The sequence below is a fragment of the Pristiophorus japonicus genome, chromosome 14 (genome assembly GCF_044704955.1).
Source record: "Pristiophorus japonicus isolate sPriJap1 chromosome 14, sPriJap1.hap1, whole genome shotgun sequence".
Lineage (NCBI taxonomy): Eukaryota > Metazoa > Chordata > Chondrichthyes > Pristiophoridae > Pristiophorus > Pristiophorus japonicus.
Genome location: NC_091990.1, coordinates 25415161 through 25440352, shown reverse-complemented (window position 1 = coordinate 25440352; position 25192 = coordinate 25415161). Strand labels below are relative to the sequence as shown.

At 42.5% G+C, this 25192-nt stretch overlaps 1 protein-coding gene across 5 annotated transcripts in view; it reads left to right on the top strand.

Annotated features, from left to right (window-relative positions):
- Positions 1-25192, top strand: part of LOC139279790 (ribosomal protein S6 kinase alpha-1-like) — a 182381-nt gene that overhangs the window by 147647 nt on the left and 9542 nt on the right. For all 5 annotated transcript variants that reach the window (XM_070899008.1, XM_070899007.1, XM_070899009.1 and 2 more), the window contains 11 exons: positions 16-158; positions 561-631; positions 6222-6310; positions 8769-8833; positions 11135-11237; positions 12186-12316; positions 14585-14710; positions 15853-15942; positions 17540-17698; positions 19783-19944; positions 21678-21754. In XM_070899008.1, the coding sequence (XP_070755109.1) occupies positions 16-158; positions 561-631; positions 6222-6310; positions 8769-8833; positions 11135-11237; positions 12186-12316; positions 14585-14710; positions 15853-15942; positions 17540-17698; positions 19783-19944; positions 21678-21754 (1216 nt within the window). The remainder of the gene's footprint in view (positions 1-15; positions 159-560; positions 632-6221; positions 6311-8768; positions 8834-11134; positions 11238-12185; positions 12317-14584; positions 14711-15852; positions 15943-17539; positions 17699-19782; positions 19945-21677; positions 21755-25192) is intronic.

Below are 25192 nucleotides of genomic sequence, written 5' to 3'. Positions count from 1 at the left end.
TGTTTCTCTTTTAAGACTTTGGCCTGAGCAAGGAAGCTGTTGACCATGAAAAGAAGGCCTATTCGTTTTGTGGAACTGTTGAATATATGGCTCCTGAAGTGGTTAATCGGCGTGGCCATACCCACAGTGCTGACTGGTGGTCCTATGGTATTTTAATGGTGCGTTTAATCAGTGTCGCTGATTACTCTTCTATAATTTTACTCTCACCCCATCTCTAATTATTTTCCAATCTGATGTCTCCAAGCCACAAGCACACTCCAGCTAAACAGTGAGTGACTTGGTCTTGGGCAACTGACTACGTCACTCACAACTATTACCAGGAGACACATTAAATAAGGTGAGATTGGGAACGCCGGAGTTGAGGATCTAATTCCCTCACTTGAATCCCACTAGTACTTAATGTTATCCTTGTGTTTCAACATTGGGTTTTGTTTTGAGGAACGTGAAGGCTGCCCAGCATTTGTGTGTGTTGTTTTTGAGCAGAGGTTTACTGGGGTGTGTGTACTGTTCGACCTCTGATCCATGTGTAATGCTTCTGTGTCTCTCCTGTTTCTTGGCAGTTTGAGATGCTCACTGGTTCTCTGCCATTCCAAGGAAAGGACAGGAAGGAGACCATGACACTCATTCTAAAGTAAGACTATATCCTTGGATTAAGACTGTGTGGCTGTAATAAAGCTTTCTGATGATACTTACTGCCATGTTGAATGTTCCTTCTTGAGATGGATCTACAATGAGAAAATGACTTGCGTGTTCGTAAGAAATGTTCTTGTTGCTGAAATCCCTGAGTGCTTTATTTATGAACATTGGAACACACAGGACTGGAGGGACCATTGAGGGTCATCTGCCCGATCCAAGAATTTAAAAAAAATCTCTCTCTCATATTCAATCGTTTCTTTCACCTAAAAACTATTCAGCTCCTTCTTGAATTACCCACCTCAACTCTCTCCATTGGCAGTCTGTTCCACACATTCCTGGAAACTAAACAATCTCTGTCTGAGATTGTATGGGCAGTATTTTCCAGGGTGTCAGTGGGCGCAATCGGTGGCGGGTTGGGTGGGTAAATGTTTTTTTGACAGCGGGCTGTTGGGGAGGAGTTAAACTAATATGGCAGGGGGATGGGAACCAATGCAGGGAGACAGAGGGAAACAAAAAGGAGACAAAAGCAAAAGACAGAAAGGAGATGAGTAAAAGTGGAGAGCAGAGAAACCCAAGGCAAAAAACAAAAAGGGCCACTGAATATATAGGGGCTGCAGGAGGGGTCAAAACTAAAAAACATGGTTTAAAAACTAGTATTAAAACACTCTACCTAAACGCATGCAGCATTCGAAATAAAGTAAATGAGTTGACGGCACAAATCATTACAAATGGGTATGATTTGGTGGCCATTACAGAAACGTGGTTGCAGGGTGGCCAAGACTGGAAATTAAACATACAGAGGTATCTGACGATTCGGAAAGATAGACAAGAAGGGAAAGGAGGTGGGGTAGCTCTGTTAATAAAGGATGATATCAGGGCAGTTGTGAGAGACGATATTGGCTCTAATGAACAAAATGTTGAATCATTGTGGGTGGAGATTAGAGATCGTAAGGGGTAAAAGTCACTGGGGGGCGTAGTTTATAGGCCCCCAAATAATAACTTCACGGTGGGGCGGGCAATAATCAAGGGAATAATGGAGGCATGTGAAAAAGGAACGGCAGTAATCATGGGGGATTTAAACCTACATATCGATTGGTCAAATCAAATCGCACGGGGTAGCCTGGAGGAGGAATTCATAGAATGCATATGGGATTGTTTCTTAGAACAGTATGTTACAGAACCTACAAGGGAGCAAGCGATCTTAGATCTGGTCCTGTGTAATGAGACAGGAATAATAAACGATCTCCTAGTAAAAGATCCTCTCGGAATGAGTGATCACAGTATGGTTGAATTTGTAATACAGATTGAGGGTGAGGAAGTAGTGTCTCAAACGAGCGTAATATGCTTAAACAAAGGGGACTACAGTGGGATGAGGGCAGAGTTGGCTAAAGTAGACTGGAAACACAGACTAAACGGTGGCACAATTGAGGAACAGTGGAGGACTTTTAAGGAGCTCTTTCATAGTGCTCAACAAAAATATATTCCAGTGAAGAAGAAGGGCGGTAAGAGAAGGGATAACCAGCCGTGGATAACCAAGGAAATAAAGGAGAGTATCAAATTAAAAACCAATGCGTATAAGGTGGCCAAGGTTAGTGGGAAACTAGAAGATTGGGAAAATTTTAAACAGCAAAGAATGACTAAGAAAGCAATAAAGAAAGGAAAGATAGATTACGAAGGTAAACTTGCGCAAAACATAAAAACAGATCGTAAAAGCTTTTACAGATATATAAAACGGAAAAGAGTGACTAAAGTGAATGTTGGTCCCTTAGAAGATGAGAAGGGGGATTTAATAATGGGAAATGTGGAAATGGCTGAGACCTTAAATAATTATTTTGCTTCGGTCTTCACAGTGGAAGACACAAAAACCATGCCAAAAATTGCTGGTCACAGGAATGTGGGAAGGGAGGACCTTGAGACAATCACTATCACTAGCGGGGTAGTGCTGGACAGGCTAATGGGACTCAAGATAGACAAGTCCCCTGATCCTGATGAAATGCATCCCAGGGTATTAAAAGAGATGGCGGAAGTTATAGCAGATGCATTGGTTATAATCTACCAAAATTCTCTGGACTCTGGGGAGGTACCAGCGGATTGGAAAGCAGCTAATGTAACGCCTCTGTTTAAAAAAGGGGGCAGACAAAAGGCAGGTAACTATAGGCCGGTTAGTTTAACATCTGTAGTGGGGAAAATGCTTGAAGCTATCATTAAGGAAGAAATAGCAGGACATCTAGATAGGAATAGTACAATCAAGCAGACGCAACATGGATTCATGAATGGGAAATCATGTTTAACTAATTTACTGGAATTCTTTGAGGATATAACGAGCATGGTGGATAGAGGTGTACCGATGGATGTGGTGTATTTAGATTTCCAAAAGGCATTCGATAAGGTGCCACACAAAAGGTTACTGCAGAAGATAAAGGTACGCGGAGTCAGAGGAAATGTATTAGCATGGATAGAGAATTGGCTGGCTAACAGAAAGCAGAGAGTCGGGATAAATGGGTCCTTTTCGGGTTGGAAATCGGTGGTTAGTGGTGTGCCACAGGGATCAGTGCTGGGACCACAACTGTTTACAATATACATAGATGACCTGGAAGAGGGGACAGTGTGTAGTGTAACAAAATTTGCAGATGACACAAAGATTAGTGGGAAAGCGGGTTGTGTAGAGGACACAGAGAGGCTGCAAAGAAATTTAGATAGGTTGAGCGAATGGGCTAAGGTTTGGCAGATAGAATACAATGTCGGAAAGTGTGAGGTCATCCACCTTGGGGAAAAAAAACAGTAAAAGGGAATATTATTTGAATGGGGAGAAATTACAACATGCTGTGGTGCAGAGGGACCTGGGGGTCCTTGTGCATGAATCCCAAAAAGTTAGTTTGCAGGTGCAGCAGGTAATCAGGAAGGCGAATGGAATGTTGGCCTTCATTGCGAGAGGGATGGAGTACAAAAGCAGGGAGGTCCTGCTGCAACTGTATAGGATATTGGTGAGGCCGCACCTGGAGTACTGCGTGCAGTTTTGGTCACCTTATTTAAGGAAGGATATACTAGCTTTGGAGGGGGTACAGAGACGATTCACTAGGCTGATTCCGGAGATGAGGGGGTTACCTTATGATGATAGATTGAGTAGACTGGGTCTTTACTCGTTGGAGTTCAGAAGGATGAGGGGTGATCTTATAGAAACATTTAAAATAATGAAAGGGATAGACAAGATAGAGGCATAGAGGTTGTTTCCACTGTCGGGGAGACTAGAACTAGGGGGCACAGCCTCAAAATATGGGGGAGCCAATTTAAAACCGAGTTGAGAAGGAATTTCTTCTCCCAGAGGGTTGTGAATCTGTGGAATTCTCTGCCCAAGGAAGCGGTTGAGGCTAGCTCATTGAATGTATTCAAGTCACAGATAGATAAATTTTCAACCAATAAGGGAATTAAGGGTTACGGGGAGCGGGCGGGTAAGTGGAGCTGAGTCCACGGCCAGATCAGCCATGATCTTGTTGAATGGCGGAGCAGGCTCGAGGGGCTAGATGGCCTACTCCTGTTCCTAATTCTTATGTTCTTATGGGCCACTGCCTTTCCCAAATGTCGGGTCTGTTAGCGTTGAGCAGACCCAACACGCAGCGGCGGGGGAGGCAATTCAGGTCATTGTGACCTTGTTAACCGAGGATTAAGAACCATTTTCAGCTCACCTTCAGAGTTTACCAAGTCGCCCATAGCATCCACGCTGCTCGGGGATTACATCAGGTAAGCAGTGCCTGAGTTGAATGGCCATGGAAACATCTCATTACTTGACAAAAATGCTATAAACGCTCCATCTCACAACTGTTTACTTTCCAAGCTCATAAGCTGTTGCTTACTGCATTTGGAAGACAGATTGAGCTTTATGCAGTTTACAAGTGTTTAGAGCAAACTTTCTATCCAGTGTCACCTCATTGGAACAACCTCTCTCCCCATTGACAGATTTCTTCTGTCATCTCAAGTTCATCTCAGAATGGGTACAGTTTACACTGTCTCACCTTGCTCCTCAGAATCTTACCACGATCAGCCCTACACCAGCAGCACCAACAACACCAACCTTCTCCGCAATCAACTGATGATGCACAGGACAGAAGGCGTCAGCACCTGACTATATTGCTGCCTGGGATGCCAGGGAAAGCATCAGCATGGCCAGATTTACTTCACTTGATGCTGTACACCTGATGCACCAAGTTGGCACCACTCCACACCAACACCATAAAGCACCCCTACAATGCCCAAATCATTCCTTTCGCACTCATCAGCATTGCGGGTGGTTACCATTATGTCTCTTCAATTCACTGCAACTCACTAAGCCACTTACAAAGATTTACACAAATCTGTCCAAGAGCGCAAAGTGTTGAAAATAAAGATTTTGATGTTTTACAGCATATTAACAGAAACTTCACATGAATATTGGCTAACTTACACAAGTGCCTACCCTTGTGTGTTGTTAGTTGGTATGATTGCACTAGGATGAGGCTGAGTGTGAGGGGTGGTTAGTGAGATGGGAAAGTGATAATGTAGATAGAGAGGGATGGGTGGAGGTGCAAGGAAGTTGATGAGTGGCACAGCCGGATGAGGTTGAGCGTGGCTTTGCAGTAACCTTTTGTAATCTACTGAGATGATTGAAAGGTTTGCACCATTGCAGCCTGATCCTCCTGATGACATCCTGTGTCCTTCTGTGCAATGTGTAGCCATGCTGCGTTGATCTCCTGGGGAGGTCTCTTCCGCCCATTGGAAGGGATATGGAAGGAGTCATGGGTGAGCCTGAGTGCAGCCCTGTAACTTTGTGTAGTGCTTGTCAGTGTTTGCAGCACCTCAATGCTGTAGAACACTGACAACACAAATGTCAAAATTAATTTGGCCATGGTCCCTTTAAGGAAACCGGCTGATGACGCGTCATCAAATGATATCATCAGACCTGTTGCTTCAATTTGCTGGAAAATGCGCTGGGTGGGCTTAACAAGCCCAATCAGGGGAAAATCATTTTGGATAGTGGGATGGAGCCAGCAGCGAGGCCAGGACCCGCCACCGACGTCTCCCGCCAAGGACCTGTCGAGATTGATAAAATCCAGTCCAATGATTCAGTATGATTTCTGACTTTGGGAAATAATGCTATTGAGTGATCAGGAATGATATGACTGCAATATCAGCTCAAAGTTCACAAGACAGCATCTTTGATTTGTTGCCGTGAACCATGGATATGTTTGCAGTGTGTTTGAACAGTTCCGAGCCAACTTGCATTTAGAAATGTGTTTTATTTTTACACATTGCTCAAAAATGAAAACAGCCAAAAACTTCCGTTAGTGATCTGTGTGATGTGATGGTATCCCGGGTTGTTGTTGTGCCCCTCCTATTGGCACATGCCTCGCCGATCCAAGGAATAGTGTCTGGAACAGGGAAAACTATAAAATTGTTTTTGGGAGAAGCATTTTCTTTGGTCAATTAATTTGCTGATGCATTTTGACACCACTTCTGTTGTGTTTGACCTTTTAATGACTAATGGGGAGCAAAAGTTCTGGGAAGTGCGGAATTCTGTATAGTATTTAACTGCGTGTGAACTCTTTTTCTAGGGCTAAATTGGGAATGCCTCAGTTCTTGAGTCCTGAAGCCCAAAGTTTGTTGCGAGCACTTTTCAAGAGAAATCCCGCCAACAGATTAGGTAACTATTGGACTGGGTTCTGCTGATTGGTCTACTGAAGAGATGCTTATGAAATATGTTTTAAAATCTGATGTTGAAGTCTGACTCTCCTGTTTCCCTGGACCATGAGACCAAGTCGCCACATTCTTTAAGCTCAGCATCCTTCTTGTGAATCTATTTTGAAAGACAGACTTGTGTTTATATAGCACTTTATCATATTTCTCAGTAATATCTCAAAGCAATTCACATAGTTATTTTGAAGTTCATTGATTGTTGTTATGTAGGCCTGCAGCAGCCATTTTGTAGGAACATAGGAGTAGGCCATTCAGCCCCTCAAACCTTTTTTGTCATTCAATTAGATCATGGCTGATCTGTACATTAAATCCATTTACCTGCCTTTGATCCATATACCTTGAAACCATTGCTCAACAAAAATCTAGCAATCTCAGTCTTGAAAATTTCAATTGTCCGAGCATCCACAGCCTTCTGGGGAAAAGAATTACAGATTTAGACTACTCTGTGTGAAAAACTGCTCCCTGATTTCAATCCCGAGTGGCATAGCCCCTTGTTTTGGATCCCCCACCAGAGGAAATAGCATCTCTAAATGTACTCTATTGAGCCCTTTTATTATTTTCAACATCTCAATTAGATCACCCCTCAATCTTCTAAACTAAAGGGAATACAAGCCAAATTTATGCAGCCTGTCCTCATAATGCTGGAAATACTAAGCAGGCCAGGCAGCCTGTTTATATTTCATATTTTCAGCATCTGCAGTATTCTGTCTCATAATTTAACCCTTTTAATCATTGTCATTTTGATAAATCTGGGTTGTATTCCCTCTTAAGGCCAATATATCCTTTGAGGTGCAATGGCCAAAGCTGAACACAATACTCCAAATGTGGTCTGATCAAGGCTTTGTACAACTGAAGCATAACTTCCTCCCCTTTGTCTTCCAACCTCAAGATAAAGACCAACATTCCATTAGCCTTTTCGATTGCTGTGAACTAGCCTTGTGTACTTGGATACCTAAAAACCTTTGCTCCTCCACAGTTCGTAGTCTTTCAGCTTTAAAAAAAAGTTCAAATTTGTCTTTTATGGATCCGAAGTGGGTGACCTCACACTTCCTCAGATTGAACTCCATCTGCCTCAGTTTTACCCACTCACTTAATCTGTCTATGTTGCTTTGCAACTTCCTGCTCCCATCTGCACAATGTACTGTTGCCTCCTAACTTAGTGTCATCTACAAACTTGGATATACAACTGTCTATTCCTTCATACAACAAAAACTTGCATTTATATAGCGCCTTTAAAGTAGTAAAACATCCCAAGGGGCTTCACAGGAGCATTATCAAACACAATTTGTCACTGAGCAATATAAGGAGATATTAGGGCAGATGACCAAAAGCTTGGTGAAAGAGGTAGGTTTCAAGGAGTGTCTTAAATGGAGGAGAGCAAGGTAGCAAGGCAGAGAGGTTTAGGAAGGGAATTCCAGAGCTAAGGATCTTGGCAGTTGCAGGCACAGCCACCAATAGTGGAGTGATTAAGTCATTTATATGTGGTGGAAGCAGATCGTATTTATTCATTTCAATGCCAATTGGATATATTTATTTCAGATAATATTTTGGAATACAGTATATGAGTAATTTGAGAAAGTACATACGATAAGTGTAGCATGCTTATTGAAACGTTTATGATTATGAGGGGGCTTGACAAGGTGGATGCAGAGAGGATGTTTCCACTGATTGGGGAGACTAGAACTAGAGGGCACAATCTTAGAATAAGGGGCTGCCCATTTAAAACAGAGATGAGGAGAAATTTCTTCTCTGAGAGGGTTGTAAATCTGTGGAATTCGCTGCCTCAGAGAGCTGTGGAAGCTGAGACATTGAATAAATTTAAGACAGAAAAATACACAGTTTCTTAAACGATAAGGGGTTATGGGGAGCGGGCAGGGAAGTGGAGCTGAATCCATGATCAGATCAGCCATGATCTTATTGAATGGCGGAGCAGGCTCGAGGGGCCATATGGCCTCCTCCTGCTCCTAGTTCTTATGTTTGGAAGGAACAGGTGAATTTGAACCGATTGTTTCCAAAGCTTTCCGCCATTGGCGATTTCCTCGACACATATCTGGGTCTGTTGTCGTTAACAATTCCATTACCCTGAAAATATTGTCAATCCTATATTTGCACAACCTTTGGACTCGTTCTTACTAAAAAAAAAAAGAATTTGTGATTAATAATCAGGATCATTAAAGAAGCAAAGACAAAATACTCCAGATGCTGGAAATCTGATGTATAAACAGAAAATGCTGGAAATACTCATCAGGTCAGGCAGCATCTGTGGAGAGAGAAACGGGTAACATTTCTGGTTGATGATGTTGGGTTCGTCAGGAAAGGTCATCGACCTGAAATGTTAACTCATTAATGAAGCGTATTGATTTCTGACCACTGTAACTTCAATTTCTCCATGTTTTTATTTTTAGGAGCTGGCGTGGATGGTGTGGAGGAGATCAAGCGACAACCCTTCTTTGCAAATATAGACTGGAATGTAAGTGTCAAATATTTTGATAAAATTCTGACAAAGTCTCATCTATAATTCCAGAAACCCTAGGTTGGACATGAAAGAACTATCTGCTCATTTCTCTAGTACACCTTCAGTTCAACGATTAGATATCCTGCTCAAGGCTCATGGAAGAGCTTAGCCAAGTGAAATGCTCTTTGTTTGACGGCTACCCCATCAATTTCCAAAGCACAGTGTGTCTGTAATCTTGTACAGATCTCTTCAGAGCAACTGGTTGAATGTAGGAATAAATGGGACTCTGCGGTGCTATACAGGCAGTGAAGTACACATTTCATTGCTTTGTGGTTTCTAAGACAGGGGGAAGTTTAAAATAATGTTTTTGCCCATTACACATCGAGCAGTGAGCCCTCGTGACTGACTGCAAGCCAACAATTACAAGCATAGATATTTCTCATAGGCATCAGAGAGTTCCACATTAACCTGGCATTCACACACAGTTTCACCAGCCACTCCCTGCAGACAAACCCAAAAGGCATTCCCACATCATGAATCTTTTAAAATTAGTGTTACAGTTTTGGCTGTAGATTATCTTCATAAAACCAGATTCCATGTGAGACTGAGGAGGGATCATTCTGGTGGAGGACTGATTCTTGGATACTTAAAGCCCCCCAACTACACCACAACTTAAAACAGCATGAGAGAGGGGGGGCTGTGATTGATTACAGTTGTTATCTTAATCCCATGTGCAAAACTGGAGATTCTTTCATCAGATAAAATGTCTTCTACCTCTAGTAAATCAGTGTACTGCTGGGGCTGCTCTTTAAGCTGCCTTTCCCATGTTTGACCATTGCTACTGATGTGTGTCTCATTGGTTATGGAGTTCACTTACAGGGCAGATGTGTCCAAGAAGCTGGCTGCAGCTGAGGCCAATCTGGATATTGAATAGAAAAGCAAAACACTACAGATGCTGGAAATCTAAAATAAAAACAGAAAATGCTGGAAGTACTCAGCAAGTCAGGCAGCATCTGTGGAGAGAGAAACATAGTTAACGTTTCAAGTCATTGACCTTTCGTCTGGATCTTGAATAGATTGCTTAAAACAGAAATGTCATTTAGCATCACCACCAGTTTAATGGCAATTGGGGGAGGGACTGGGTTGGCATGTAAGTCCAGTCAGATAGCAACTGATATTTTGACTATGGAGAATAACCAACAGATCTCCCAGGAGTTAATACTTTGGCTCATCGATTTTCCTTAAAGGCAATCTCCTCTTCTTTGTGTTGCACTTGATTGAGTGAGCTTAAAGTTAGTTCAACACTTAAATGATTCACTGACAGCACACGGTAAAAGCATGGTAAATCTTCAGTAACGCATTTCAATGATACTCTCCTACTAATAGTTACATGCCAAGAAACAGTCACTGGGAAATCACAACATTTTAGAGCAGTATTTTTGACTAGACAATGTCCTGGAATGGCAAAATCTCCCCCTCTTGTGCGCTCATCTTTCAGCACTAATTTAAAATATAATCACTGTAAACCTGCCAATTGGCACTTAAAAAGCCCTGGTGGTTTCAGAGTTCTTTGCAAATGGAGTTTCCTGAAAATTGTGTGTAAACGTCAAGTATTCCATTTCTGATTTGATCATTTCTCAGAAATGGCACAGTGGGTTAGAATTTTGTCCTTTCAGGACTGACTTCTGGTTTCCTATCGCATACAAACTGATGGAACAGAAACCTCTAGCCAGCCAGCTGTAAGGATTCCAAACAAAAGGAGTTTGAGGCAGTTGTTCGTGAGTATGAGCCAAAACTGCCCATAATTCAGCATAAATTGTCTCATTCAGAGAGACAATAAGATTGGCTGGAGTGGGGAAATGGAATTGCCACACTTGTGCAGTTGGAGATAGGAAACATTGTTGAGGCAGAGCAGAGGAACGTTATCCGACATCTGATCATTGCTGTATCTAAGTTGGGAGTGCTTGATGAGGGAACTTTGTATTCCATCAAACCTTTGGCTGTGCATGACCAGGGAATACTTCATGAAGCAGTGTAGAATGGTTTTCACTCTGCATCCATGACATACGTGACCTGGGAACTCTTAATGGAGCAATGTGGAGGGAACTTTACTCGAATTTGACCATGCTATTCCTGACACGGGTGTGCTTTTATCTTGGCTCTGAGCGAGTGCCAAAAGCGGAAGTGGATACCATTCCCCACCACACATCCATCATCTAGAAGAGCATAAAAATCCAGCAATACATTTAATGGGGATGAATTGATGGGGCATTTAAGGGTTTCCAGCAGTAATACAACTCTTACTCATGTTTCCAGAAACTCTATCGAAGGGAACTGAAGCCACCATTCAGACCAGCTGTGGCCAGGCCAGATGATACCTTTTATTTTGATCCTGAGTTTACGGAGCGAACACCTAAAGGTTTGTACTCTGTGCATGTGTGGGGAGATGTGTGACCTGATCGTTTAAAGTGATTAAACTCGGTCTCATCAAATTCTTTGCAGTTGAGACAGCGATAGAAGCTTCCAGACAACTGTGTTTTCCAGCATTAAAACCCAAGTTGGCTAACTCCAAGATCTGTTAGTTTATAAAATTTAAATTACTTGCTGTCTTAATTGCTCTCCTATTATCCCTGACCACCTCGAGGCGATATGAGGGTGAGAATGACTCTCCCTCAGAACGAACGTGGCCTTTGCTCAGTGCCTCCCCAAACAGGCACATACAGAAACAGGAGCTTACAATACGAGGAATCAAAAGTGCGGTAAAACATCCTACCAATCGATGCAGTGCACTGGGGCCCTAACACACGTACTGCCATGCTGCTCCACTTCTAGCAGAAGTTTTCTCCCCTTCTGTCCTGAAGATGCTGACTCTTGCTAGGTTAATGTTCCATGAGCAGCAAGAGCCCTTCACCAACTCACCAACTTGGCATTTTCCATGTGTGAGTCTTGATTGTGAATGTCAACAGACCGTTCAAATGTAGGAGACATCACTCTGGATCCAATTCTATCTATACTCACCCAGTGTCCACTCGGATTTTGCAACAGGTGTGACTAGAAATCAACAAAAAGCAGGAGCTCTGGCTATTTTGTTCTTTATCCCTCTAGCACAGGTATCAGGAGGTCAATTGTAATGTTCTAATTGCTGCCCCGGCAACTAACTCCACACATTCTGGGAATCTAACCTGGGATCTTCAGGCACTATGTTTTAGTGCTACACTGGGCCATCATAGTTTTATCAGATTAACTTTAAAAAGTCCTCTTATCCAGCTCCAGGTTCCTTTTAAAGTGGCCATGTTGTGCATCCTTCCACCTATGCAACATTTGTTCTAGATTAATCTCAAATTCTTGTTTTTTTTTTAAATCCCAGATTCTCCTGGTGTTCCTCCAAGTGCCAGTGCTCATAAGTTATTCCGAGGATTCAGTTTTGTGGCAACAGGAATGGAAGAGGAGGAAGTAAAGGATGAGCATTCCAAACTGGTCATTCACCCTGTCTTGCAGGTAAGGCCATCACAAGCACCTATTTCTTTCCTTCAAACAGAATAACCTTGTTTGGGGAAGTTGGGGAATCTTGGCCTGAGCTTACATTGTACTGTTTATTGATTTCAGAAAAGCTTTTACTCTGATATGGAAAGAAAATAAACACTGAAAACACCAGCCTCTGAAAATAGAAAAGGCAGGCTAAAGTTTCAGGGTTAGATCCTTTGTCAGAATGCCACACATTAACCTGTCTTTCCTTTTTACAGGGGCTGAAATACATGCTGTGTATTTCTACTATTTTTTGTTTTTACTTATCAGTCGGAAATGGTTTTCTTTTGTATTTTTTTAAATATTAAAGATAGTCAATTGCGACTTAATGAGCAAGATTGAATTTGCTGTTTTAATCAACACTGATCCAGCAAAACATAAGGAAATAATTTGTGGAATCGCCTTCCAATTGTGTCTAGTGTCATAGATTATCTTTTTTATTGTTAAGAAGGCCAGGTGAAGGGCCACAGCACATAGTGCAGGACACTACCAAGGTTGGAAAGAGTAGAAGAGAGGATGAGGTATCTCAGGAAGAGGCGATTAGGTGACACCAACCTTAGGGTTTGAAAACCGATGAGTTGTGTAGGAGGAGCAGAAGACTGAGGGAGGTAAGGAGTTTCACTGTTTTAAGGTCCTAGAAAAGAATGAATTAGAGCAGGAAACAGTTTTATGAATCTTGATGTTAATAGTGAGGCTCAATTACACTGATTTTCAATTACCTCTATCAGAGTTTTTCAGCAGTTGGTAAACGTGTTGGTACAGGATCAGCGTGAGTTTTATTCAGCAAACTCCATCCTAATGGGTTGCACCTTATTGCTGGTTTACAACCTACAAGCCAGGGATCGTGTGAGTGATCTTGCATCACTCAGCCACCTTGTGTAAACCTCGCAGGTGTTTACACTGGTATTTGGTGGTAATTTGGAGACACGTGTATAATGTCAGTGAGATTTTTTTTAAATGTTTCCAGTCCAGTGACACTATCAACACTACAGGAAGCACCAAACTGACCTATTTGGTACACAGACCAGTGTATAGGTCATACAGGTGTTTAGATCACTCCACTATGTCAATGAAAGCTCTAACTCGTATTCTTCAAACTGGAGGATATATAATGTACCTGTGTGCAAGAATTTACAGTAAGCAGTTGAGATTTCATGAGGTTTGAAGTGGTACATGGATCATAAGGGCAGTAAACCAGACTGACGAATCATGTATTTTAGATATAGCCTTTATTGGATATTTTTCTTGTATCTGCAACAAAATCACTATCGGGAATGTATTTGAGGGAATTCTGGGTTCTGTTTTTTGAACAGTGGACTCTGGGCACAGTTTTCAAATAAAATCTAAAATGATACCATCTCATTGGGAGAGGCAATGGCAACAGAGGTAATTCAGGATACTCAGTGACAAGAACCATTGCATCATCAGTGAGGGAAGTGATTCACTTCTCATGGGGTTGGACTGTGAACTTGAGCAGACGCAGTACAAATATTTGGCGACTGCGACACTTGGGTCCAGAGGGACACGCCCTACACCAAAGCCAGCCTCTTTGAAATGCTGTGCAGAAAAGGTTTTAAGGTTCTTAAGGTTTTTGTGCTTAATTTAAAGTAATTTGTGATGTGTGGCATTTTTGGGAGACATGATAACGCAATATATAAATGCTATTTTTTTTAATAAGTTTGTTTTGGTGGGAGTTTATGAAGTGCAATTCTCCACCTGGGTTCTCTGTGGCCTATATGTATCATCTGCTGCTCATATCTGATCCTGGTCATGCTCATCATACTCATCCTTGCTGACCTACATTGGCTCTCGGACCTCCGCTGCCTTAAATTTAAAATGTTCATCCTTGTGTATAAATCACAACATGGCCTCCCCCATCGCTATCTTTGTAACTTCCTTCTCCAGCCCTACAGTCCCCTCCCCTCAGAACTCTCTGCTTCTCCCCTCTCCGCTCCATCATTGTGGCCTTCAACCACCTGCGTGCTGAATTCTCTCACTAAACCCTTCCATCTTTCCACCTCCCTCTCCTCCTTTAAGATCCACCTCTTTGACCAAGTCTTAGGTCACCCATCTAATCTCTCTGTTGGCTCTCCATCTGGTTTCCTTACTACTCTGTAAAATACCATGGACATTTATCTACATTAAAAGTGCTTTGTAAATGAAAGTTGTTCGTTTAATTGGTGCGCAATGTAACAAAACAGTGATGTACTCAGTTTTGAGAGGATATGTCATCTCTTACAGCAACTACATGGGAACAACATGAACTTTACTGATGGTTATGAGCTAAAGGAGGATATTGGTGTGGGCTCATACTCTGTTTGTAAACGTTGCATTCACAAGACTACAAATATGGAGTATGCTGTCAAGGTAAGACTGATTCAAAAAGAAGCCAGCAGTGTTTTCTTACTGTTGGGTTGCACTCTTGAGATGCAGCAAACACATCCTTCACCATCCCTCCCCATCACTTTTACAATTATATATTTTAATAAAACAATTTCCATTTTACAAAGGGAATATTTATTTATATCTCCATGGAGCATTCTCTGATGGAGAGGACAGGCAAGTAACCTGTTTTTCCCCTCTACCACTGCAGTTCTAATCCCTTTTTTGATCAGCCAGCTATCTGCTATTCAAAAATACATCACCTTTGAGTCTCTGGGCCAAGCTATAGAGAACTCCACACCTGTAGAATTTCTGTTTACCAAGTGCACATGCACTCCTGGTAGAGACTGATCCCACTTGACTAAGTCTAGAGAGCTTCGGCAAAGTTGGTAGATCCAAGGCTTGGGTACCCCCAAGTGTGTACAAGAGTACTGCTGAAGTTTAAAACTGTGCAGCATATCAGTAGAGCACTGGTAAGCTTCTCCGCTTGTTCAGCTAGGACCATTCTAATGTGTAAGGTGGTTCTAGCTGAACAAGCAACTGGAAGCAGTGTCTAAGATCGCTCCAGGATTATCTGGGGCTGAGATGGAAGATTCCCACCCCCCAGTAATAGGTCGATTCCAATAGTGAGCCAGGCCAACTGGTCAATTAGCACCAGTATCTTGAAGCAGTTTTCATCTGTCTGTACATGACTCAGTAGTCGACCTGGTTCCAAATTTCCATTGTCAGAAATGTCATCAGAGAGGTTAGTATAAATTTAAAGTAGATTTTGCTTCCACACATTCCACGTAGTAATGTTTCAACACTCAACAAGCACTGTTGAATCGCCATGTTGGAACAACAGGGCATGTTTTGTTTTCTATGCTTTTAACTGTCTCAAAAATGTAATTTTGTGTTGTGCTAGGTTGGATAATGCAACCACACAGTTCCTTTGGGAGATCATCAGATAAGTGTAACACATGGTCATTAACTATGGCATGACTTTAATACTAAAATGGAGCTTAATTTTGTTGTCCCCACATTTTTCCCCTACAAGATAATTCCTCTATGACCTCATTTCCAATTCAATTAGATTCCTTATCTTGTAACAACATCCAATATGAAGTCTTTGTGTTTCCTTTCTCCAGATTGTTGATAAGAGCAAGAGAGATCCCTCGGAGGAAGTTGAAATTCTGCTGCGGTATGGACAGCATCCAAATATCATTACGCTGAAAGATGTGAGTGTCAGGGTAGCCTGTTCGAGTGGAGTGAGGCACTAACAACAACACGAACAGAGCCAATAGTACATAACTCAAACTGTGTAACTACTGAAACTGTCAAACTCTCCAAGTATTTTCCTCATTAAATTTCCATTTAATGCCTGCAATTATGATGATGCAGTAAATTAGATTTCAGTAATAGATGAAAGGCAATTTGGATGCCGAGCAAATGCATCGAATAGTGTGGAACTGAGCTATGCAGACTAGGTACAGTTCAGTAGTCTGCGGAGTTAGAAATTCAGCTATGACAGCAATGTGATGTTAAAATTGGCCAGGTATCCTTGGACTAGGGAGGAGAAAAACAATCCTGAAATCTATCCAGCAACTCTTGGTGGAAAGTGCATGGATGCCAACTGAAGGTAGTCTCAGTTGTGATCCCACCCACCTTGGTCAACCTGCTGATAGGAGCATGTGAACTGTGGCTATTTGGATAAGGTATTGCAGGGCCCTAGAATCCCAAACTGAATGAGTACCATCAGATGAAGAAGTGGCAGGAATGGAGAGGAGGCCAACATACTTCACTCAGATTAGATAGAATGCTAGGATGCACCATGACATGAATTCCTGATCTTCTATATCTGCCTCCTGTTTTATTTTAATTAATTCACGGGATGTAAGTATCACCGGCAAGGCCGGCATTTTTTGACCATCCCTAGTGGCTTGCTGGGCCACTTCAGAGGACAGTTAAGAGTCAACCACATTGGTGTGGGACTGGAGTCACATATAGGTCAGACCGGGTAAAGATGACGGGTCTCCTCCCCTAAAGGACATTTATGAGCCAGTTCGGTTTTTACAACAATCTGACTGTTTCATGGTCACTTTTACTGATGCCAACCTTTTATTTCTAATTTAAAAAAAACTGAATTCAAATTCTCAAACTGGCATGGTAGGATTTGAACTCTCATTCACTGGATTATTAATCCAAGCCTTTGGATTACTAGTTCAGTAATATAACCACTACACATGCCCATCAATAAGAACGTTTGGATCGATAATGTAAAAATACTGTTTTAAGAACAAAACCTCCATTCTCATTCCAAATAAATTAATTTGCTAATTACTACACTGATCTGAATAAATTGCTGCATAAGTAAGAAATATTTGACTTTTAAGGGGCAGTGTTTCATAAGAAAAGTATTTGGCAAATCATTTTTGTTTGATGCTGAAGAAATGTGTTTTCATCAGATATAAATGAGACATCAATATATTTTAAGATCGTTCATTACAGTATGCTCTGTGATTGCAGACAACTGAATCCATATCTGTACCCACCTTCCAGAGCCAGAAGCAATTTCCCAGCCATGAGCATGGCAACAGCCTAGTCCATGCTACTGTGTCAGTGGCCAGGAGCATACAAGAGTATTTAATAACAAATCTCCCAGTGCGCTAGTTTCAGCCTGTCTCCTTGCTAAAGGATGATGTGAATGTAAAAGAAAGAAAATAAATCAAAAACTAACCAGCAGCTAAAGGGGCTGAACGGAAACATGTTACAGGGAACAATGGGAGTGGGATTTTCTGACCTGTCTGTTGTTTTGTCCTGCTGATGCGTCTCTAGGTCTACAACGATAATAAGTATATCTACCTCGTGACAGAGCTGATGAGAGGCGGTGAGTTACTGGATAAAATACTGCAGCAGAAGGGTTTCTCTGAGAGGGAGGCGAGTGCTCTCCTTCACACGATCACCAAGACAGTGGAATACTTGCATTCTCAGGGGGTAAGTACCCAATTATATCCTTGCAGCACAGCTTCTTATCAACACTGGCCATTCCTTATACAGAACCTGTGTCTTGTGTGATTCTGTGTGCCATGCTCCACTCTACAATCCAGCACTTTGTATTTTGTATTGCCCAATTTTGAATAGTCTGTTATGAGTTTATAAAATATTATTTTAACTGGATAGAGGGAGAGGTTAAACTTTTCTATAATAGTTAATACAAATATTGGGGGGAAACTTGTAATTTTAGGGCAGGAGAATGTTCCTCTAGCCTAGCTCTCCAGACCTCCTTGTTTTATTATTGTGATTCTGACACCAATAGACCTTAACCCCTTTCTTAACAGGCATTCATCTAGCCCTTTAAAACACTGCTGTGGTTTTCTTTCCATCACCCCTGCTGCTAATCTGTTCCACAATTCTTTCTTTAAAAAAAAATGGCTTACATTTCCTATTTTATTTTGACTCCCTTAACTTTAAGCTATGCCCTCAAGTCCTGTGTCCAATTGAATAACTTTCCTGGTTCCAAATTCTCCATAACTGTTAAAATCTTAACAACCTCTGTCAAGTGCTCACTCCTCACCCTCTTCTCCTGTGAATAGAGTCTCGAGGTAGATTTACTTTCCTCATAATTCGGGCATCTAAGTCCAGCAATCAGTTTCTTGCTCTCCTCTGATATTTTCTGTCACATGGAGACCAAGTCTGAACACAGAATTGTAGATGCTGCCTCAACAACTTGGACATATCTTAGACTTGGAAGTCGCACGTGGGTCTTGGCTCCCAGCATTATGTAACATGGGTGAAAATTTCCTTCTGGTATTTAAGGTCCTGGATAATTTGTATTTTACATAACTCTTAACAAAAAGGCAAATTCCATAAAATCTCAGTTGGAAATCAAGTTGTAACCTAGTGATGTACTACGCTGTTCCCTGTACGCTGCAAGTTCACTTTGAGTATTCCGTACACACCAAAGCCTCAGTGTTGCCCATGCCATTTTGGGAAGGGGGATTGGTTGTCGAGTGGAAACAAAGTATTTCCCTGCAGAGCGAGAGAGGAATTACTCTCAACTCTCCAGCAGAGTTGGTAGATCCCTGGGAGCATGTGACCCTTCCCTGAGCCTCTCGGCTAGTGATGGTGCAGGAAAGTGGGTGGTTCAGATAAGGAGGAATATTTTGTACTTTAAATGAGACAGTTTTATTTGTACTTTGTTTTAAATAATTGAGGATTAATTTGGTAGAGTAAATTACAACATTGTGCTTTCACCTCTGGGACATTGTTTTGGATCCAGCCCAGGTTAAATTTAATTTAAATAGGTTTGGGTAGTGCCACCTAGTTAGAATCATACAGCACAGAAGGTGCCATTCGGCCCATTGTCCCTGTGTTGGCTCTTTGGTGGAGCTATCCATTTAGTCCCTTCCTCTTTTCCCATAGCCGTGTAAATATTTTCCCTAAGTTGTTAATCAACAGCAAAGCCACTCTCCACCAGCTAGAGGGATAAGGGTATTCAGATGCATGGGATCATCATTACCTCCAAGTTCTCCTTCAAGTTACACACCATCCTGTCTTGGACATATATCGCTGTTCCTTCATCGATGGTTCAAAATCCTGAAATTCCTCACCTAACAGCACATTAGGAGGACTTTCATCACATGATTTGCAGCGGTTCAGAAAGAAGGCCGACCACCACCTTCTCAAGGGCAGCTAGAGATGGGTAATAAATCTCGCCCACATCCCAAAGAATGATGTTTTTTTAAATGGCACTATACTATTTGTCACTCAGAGGCCGTATGGATAAATGTTGGTAAATTGAATTATCCCTGGTGCAGTCGGGGTTACTATTTTGAGATTCGGCTAAGGCACATTGCAGTAGGTGTGGAAGGAACTTTAACCCACATTATACTTGATCTGGGAGTGCTTAACTCAGACACTGGATGACCAAAATGAAAGCTGTTACAACTCCTGACACGACCATCTCTTAGTTTGCCACATGAGAAGAATCATGAAAGATGATTTGATCCATTGAAAATCTCTCCAAATGTACTTTCACCTCTCTCAGTGACTGCAATTAGATCATTTCTCTTTTCCAGGTGGTTCACAGAGACCTGAAGCCAAGTAACATCTTGTATGTAGATGAGTCAAGTAACCCAGAGTGCATCCGAATCTGCGACTTTGGTTTTGCTAAGCAGCTGAGAGCTGACAATGGGCTCCTTATGACTCCGTGCTACACAGCCAACTTTGTTGCCCCAGAGGTGAGAGCTTTTTATACAATTAAGACGATTATGCAGGAAATAACCGATCAATTTCCTGAAATTTGTGGAAAAAGGCACCAAGTCGGAGAAATGCGAATGTAGGGCTGAACCTCTGATGCAGGGCTTTGGAGGTAACTGTGTGGGGGCGGGAGGAGAAGCCATTTCTGTAGACGCTCTCGCTGCAATAAGGATAGGTAAAAATGGAACCAAGCGAGGGCAGTCCCACTCAGCTGGATAATGGAGGAGAGTAGTTGGAGGAGGATGGAGTTAACTATAGCAAAGGCTGCAGGGAGGTTGAGAAGCACAAGGAGGGATAGTGCACCATTGTCTCAGTCACATACGATGTTATTTGTTAATTTGATTAGGGCCATTTCAGTGCTGTGGCAGGGCCAAAAATCAGATTGGAAAGATTCAGACTGGAACTTTGGAGAAGATGAGCTCAAGTTTGGGAGATAACAACACATTGAAGAACTTTGGAGAGGAGAGAAAAGGAAGGTTGAAGATGGGGTGGTAGTTTGCTAGGACAGGTTGGTCAAGGGTGAGTTTTTTGAGTTTGGGGGAGATGGCATCAGTTTTGAAAGGGATGGGGAACAGTACCTGAGGAGAGGGCACCATTTACAACGTCTGCTAGCACGGGGACCAGGGAGGGATATTTACTGGTCAACGGTTTGTTGGGAATGGGGTAAAGAGAGCAGGCAGTGTATCTCATGGACACGAGCTCGAACCGGGCACGGGGAGATAGGCTCGAGAGTATTTTAAAACCATCATTAGCAGCTTATTTTTCTGAACCATGATGAGAGTAGATTTTTCTTTTCTCTTTTTATGTCAGTTTTCTGTCCTTCCTGTCCCAAAGGCAGTGTTGGATTGCTGGGGTATGTTTTCTTCCAGTTCCTTACCAAGCTGGCCACCCTTATTATGTAGTTCTAAAGAATGAATGTTGGGGGACATTTGACTGTGGGGGACATTTCAGCTGAGCCCAAATTTTGTTGTCCTTTGATATGTGTGCATGTGCATGCACACACATGCATACGCATACATGTCACTTACCGACAATCAGGGACAGGGACCTGAATTAGTTTTCGCACAAGGCACCGCAACCCAAGGTTGCTAAGCCCAATTTCCATCCTGGCAGAAATCAGCTACAAACTGGAGTTAAATTATACCTTCTGATTTGTATTGCTTGCTGAACTGTGTGATGTATTTACCCAATCTGCCATCGGGGAAAAAACACAGTTTACAGCAACAATATGTCTTTTGCCTTCATTGACTTCTTGGGCGCATATCATAAGCTAACAGATCTTGGTGTTCTGATGCAGAATTTATTCATTCATGAGACAATGGCAATAGCTATTTCCAAATCTCTAGGCATGTGAAATTCATGCAGGATAAACAAGAAATAAGAATAAGAAATCAAAATAGAAATAGAACTAACTGTATTTGGGCTTCATGGGCTCGGTTGAAAGGGATTGGGCTCATCCGCTTGGTTTAGAGCTGCTGACCCAGGCCAGAAAGTGCAGAGTAGGCTAATATTTGGGGAAGTTGCATTGTTCCTTACAATGGGAGATATATTCCACCATGTTAACACAGGAGTCCTGTGATATTTGTAAATTATTCATAGTAGTTTGATTTATGTACTGCCTCTGATAGCTGCCTATTTAAAGAGCTTTATTGGGTGATAGTTACTGCCATCACACAATGAGTAGAAATGTAAGTAGAGGTCTGTCTGTGTCCAGGTTCTCAAACGCCAAGGATATGATGAAGGCTGTGATATCTGGAGTCTGGGCATTTTACTCTACACCATGTTGGCTGGGTGAGTGACTTTTTCTGCTGTATGTAGCCAGTGTTTTGTCAAGAATATACCTAATCCATCCCAGAGAAAGCAGATACCCCAGAGCCAAAGGCATCTGGCAAAACACTAATTATCAATATTAAAGTACATTTTATTGCACCTCTGTAATTTCCTCCATGCACACCTTCCACTTCTGCACTGGTGCTGGCTCGCTCCGCCCTCTCCTTCACCATCAGCTGCTGTTGTTCACCCAGTATGCCCCTGTCTTCTGGAACACCTTGTCTTTGTCATCTCGCTTGCTGCTTTCCAAAGCCTGCTAAAAACCATTCCTTTTCTCCCCTCGACACCATGGGCCCGAGTTTGGTGAAACCCAAGTTCCGCCCAACTACTGTCGAAAGGACTGCTAAGATCCTGATGGTACTTTGGGCGGGAGTTGGGTGAAAAACTGTGGTAAAAACAGCCCGTTGGAAAAAGTGGGCCTTACCCGCCGATTCTGGGCGGCAGCAGGCAATAGGTACCATTCTGGGCGGCAAATGCAATCCTCAGCAAAGTACCGCCGAGGATAGAGTCGAGCCCAGGGAGGGGGGAACGGCAAAAATAGATAATTTTCAAAACAATAAAAAAAAAACTACCAGAAAACTCGGCGGCAGCTGGCGGTAAGTCGACCAAACACGGGGCCCCATATTTCCCACTCTATCCGTCTTCCTAAAGTGCTGTGATGCTTCTTTCTGTTGCTAAGTGTGGTAGAAATACAAGCTTTTTTCAGTCTATTCTCTACTGTGTCCTTGCGTCAGATTTTAGCTTCTCCCGATTTTAATGTTTGTATCTGTTGTCTGTTTCCAGTTTCCCCCGGTGCAGTGTCTTTCCTGTTCATGCTACCATTTCTCCAAAGTGTGAATTTTACCCCAACCACTGTTTGTGGGTCACATCTAGGTATCTATCATCTAGCCATCTAACTGATCGCTACAGAGTCTGCTTTTATGGAACAGCAGCAGCTGTGTAGCTGAGTGTACAGGTAATCGGGCCCTAAGTGCACACTTATTACTGCAGAAAAGTCAATTGAGCAAAATCAGCTCCGAAGTGACGGTCGGTGCTTTCATATAACCGCATGTCAGTCACTACTCTGCTTCAAACAACAGCTAAGAACCATAGGATAAATTTATGAGTGTGTAAGGGACTAATTCTACCAGTGGTTAAAAGACGTTTTCAGACATCTGTAGACACAATGTGTCTCTATCACATACAAAGCACACCAATTAGCTTGACAGGTGCAAAGAGAAATTGCCATACGCCTCTTGCAAAGAACTGAGGTAAAGTGGTTGAAAGGTTAATACCAAGATACTTTTTAAAAGAGGAATCCTGTCATTACAGCCTTGTTTCCGAATCAAATGTCACAAAGGAATACTGTAAGTTTTTTTTTTCCTGTCTCCTTGTGCTCATTAATTTAATCGTGGCCCTTCAATTTAATGGGAGTGTTGCAAGTCATTATCAATCCATTTTAACCTTTGTTGATCCTTCTATCTCCACTTCTTTTGTTCCTTATTCAGAAATTGTTTTTCTTTATAAAATTTTCAGCTTTGAATTGGCTGGTATTAGTTGATAGCTAATTGTTTTTTGGTTTAATAAGATCTTACTTATTCTGTGTGACCACTGATTCTGCTGGACCTCCAACTCGCACTTTGTCCCAATCTATGATGCCATTAATTTATTTGGAATCCATGATGGCTTCAAAATGAGCAAAACCTGCCAACATCCTCAAATGATGACAGAACCCAGCACGCGAGTGTAAAAGACGAGGCTGAAGTGTTTGCAACCATCTTCAGCTAGAAGTGACGAATGGATGATTCATATCTGCCTCCTACTGAGGTCCCCACCATCACAGAAGCCAGTCTTCAGCCAATTCGAAGACTTGTGCTCCAGAACTACCCTCGCCATTAGCCCAGTTGTTCCAGTACAGCTACAACACTTGCATTTACCCAACAATGTGGAATACTGCCCAAGTATGTCCTGTCCACAAAAATCAGGACAAATCCACTCCGGCCAATTACCGCCCCATCAGTCTACTCTCAGTCATCAGCAAAGTGATGGAAGGGGTCGTTGACAGTGCTATCAAGTGACACTTACCAATAACCTGCTCACAGATGCTCAGTTTGGGTTCCGCCAGGACCACTCGGCTCCAGACCTCGTTACAACCTTCGTCCAAATATGGATTAAAGAGCTGAATTCCAGAGGTGAGGTGAGAGTGACATCAAGACAGCATTTGACCGAGTGTGGCATCAAGGAACCCTAGTAAAATTGAGGTCAATGGGAATCGGGGGAAACTCTCCACTGGCTGGAGTCATACATAACACAAAGGAAGGTGGTTGTCGTTGTTGGAGGGCAATCATCTCAGCCCCAGGACATCATTGCAGGAGATCCTCAGGGCAGTGTCCTAGGCCCAACCACTTCAGCTGCTTCATCAATTACCTTCCCTCCATCATAAGGTCAGAATTGGGGATGTTTGTTGATTATTGCATAATGTTCAGTTCCATTCACAATTCCTCAGATAATGAAGCAGTCCATGCCTGAATGCAGCAAGACCTGGACGACATTCAGGCTTGGGCTGATGAATGGCAAGTAACATTCGCGCCAGGTAATGACTATCTCCAACAAACAAGAGTCTAACCACCGCCCCTTAACATTCAACGGCATTACCATCGCTGAATCCCCCACCATCAATATCCTGGGGTTCACCATTGACCAGAAATATAACTGGACCAACCACAAATACTGTGACTACAAGAGCAGGTGAGAGTCTGGGTATTTTGCAGCGAGTGTCTCACCTCCTGACTTCCCAAAGCCTTTCCATCATCTACAAGGCACGAGTCAGGAGTGTGATGGAATACTCTCCACTTGCCTGGACGAGTGCAGCTCCAGCAACACTCAAGAAGCTTGACATCATCCAGGACAAAGCAGCCCACTTGATTGGCACCCCATCCACCACCTTAAACATTCACTCCCTGCAGCACTGGCACACCGTGGTTGCACTGCAGCAACTCGCCAAGGCTTCTTCAGCAACATCTCCCAAACCCACGACCTCTATCACCTTGAAGGACAAGGGCAGCAGGCGCATGGGAACACTATCAGCTGCAAGTTCCCCTCCAAGTTACTGACTTGGAAATGTGTCGCCATTCCTTCTTCATCACTGGGTCAAAATTCTGGAACTCCCTTCCTAATAGCACTGTGGGAGTATCTTCACGACAAGGACTGCAGTGGTTTAAGAAGACAACTAACTCACCACCACCTTCTCGAGGGCAATTAGGAATGAACAATAAATTCTGGCCTTGCCAGCGACGCCCACATCCCAGGAACATTTTTTTTTAAAGTCTCAGCATCTCTCTGGCACAGTCATTGCCAGAGGGCAAAGTGATTGTCTATCATGACCAAATTTTGTTCAACCATTTCCATAAACTATTGCAG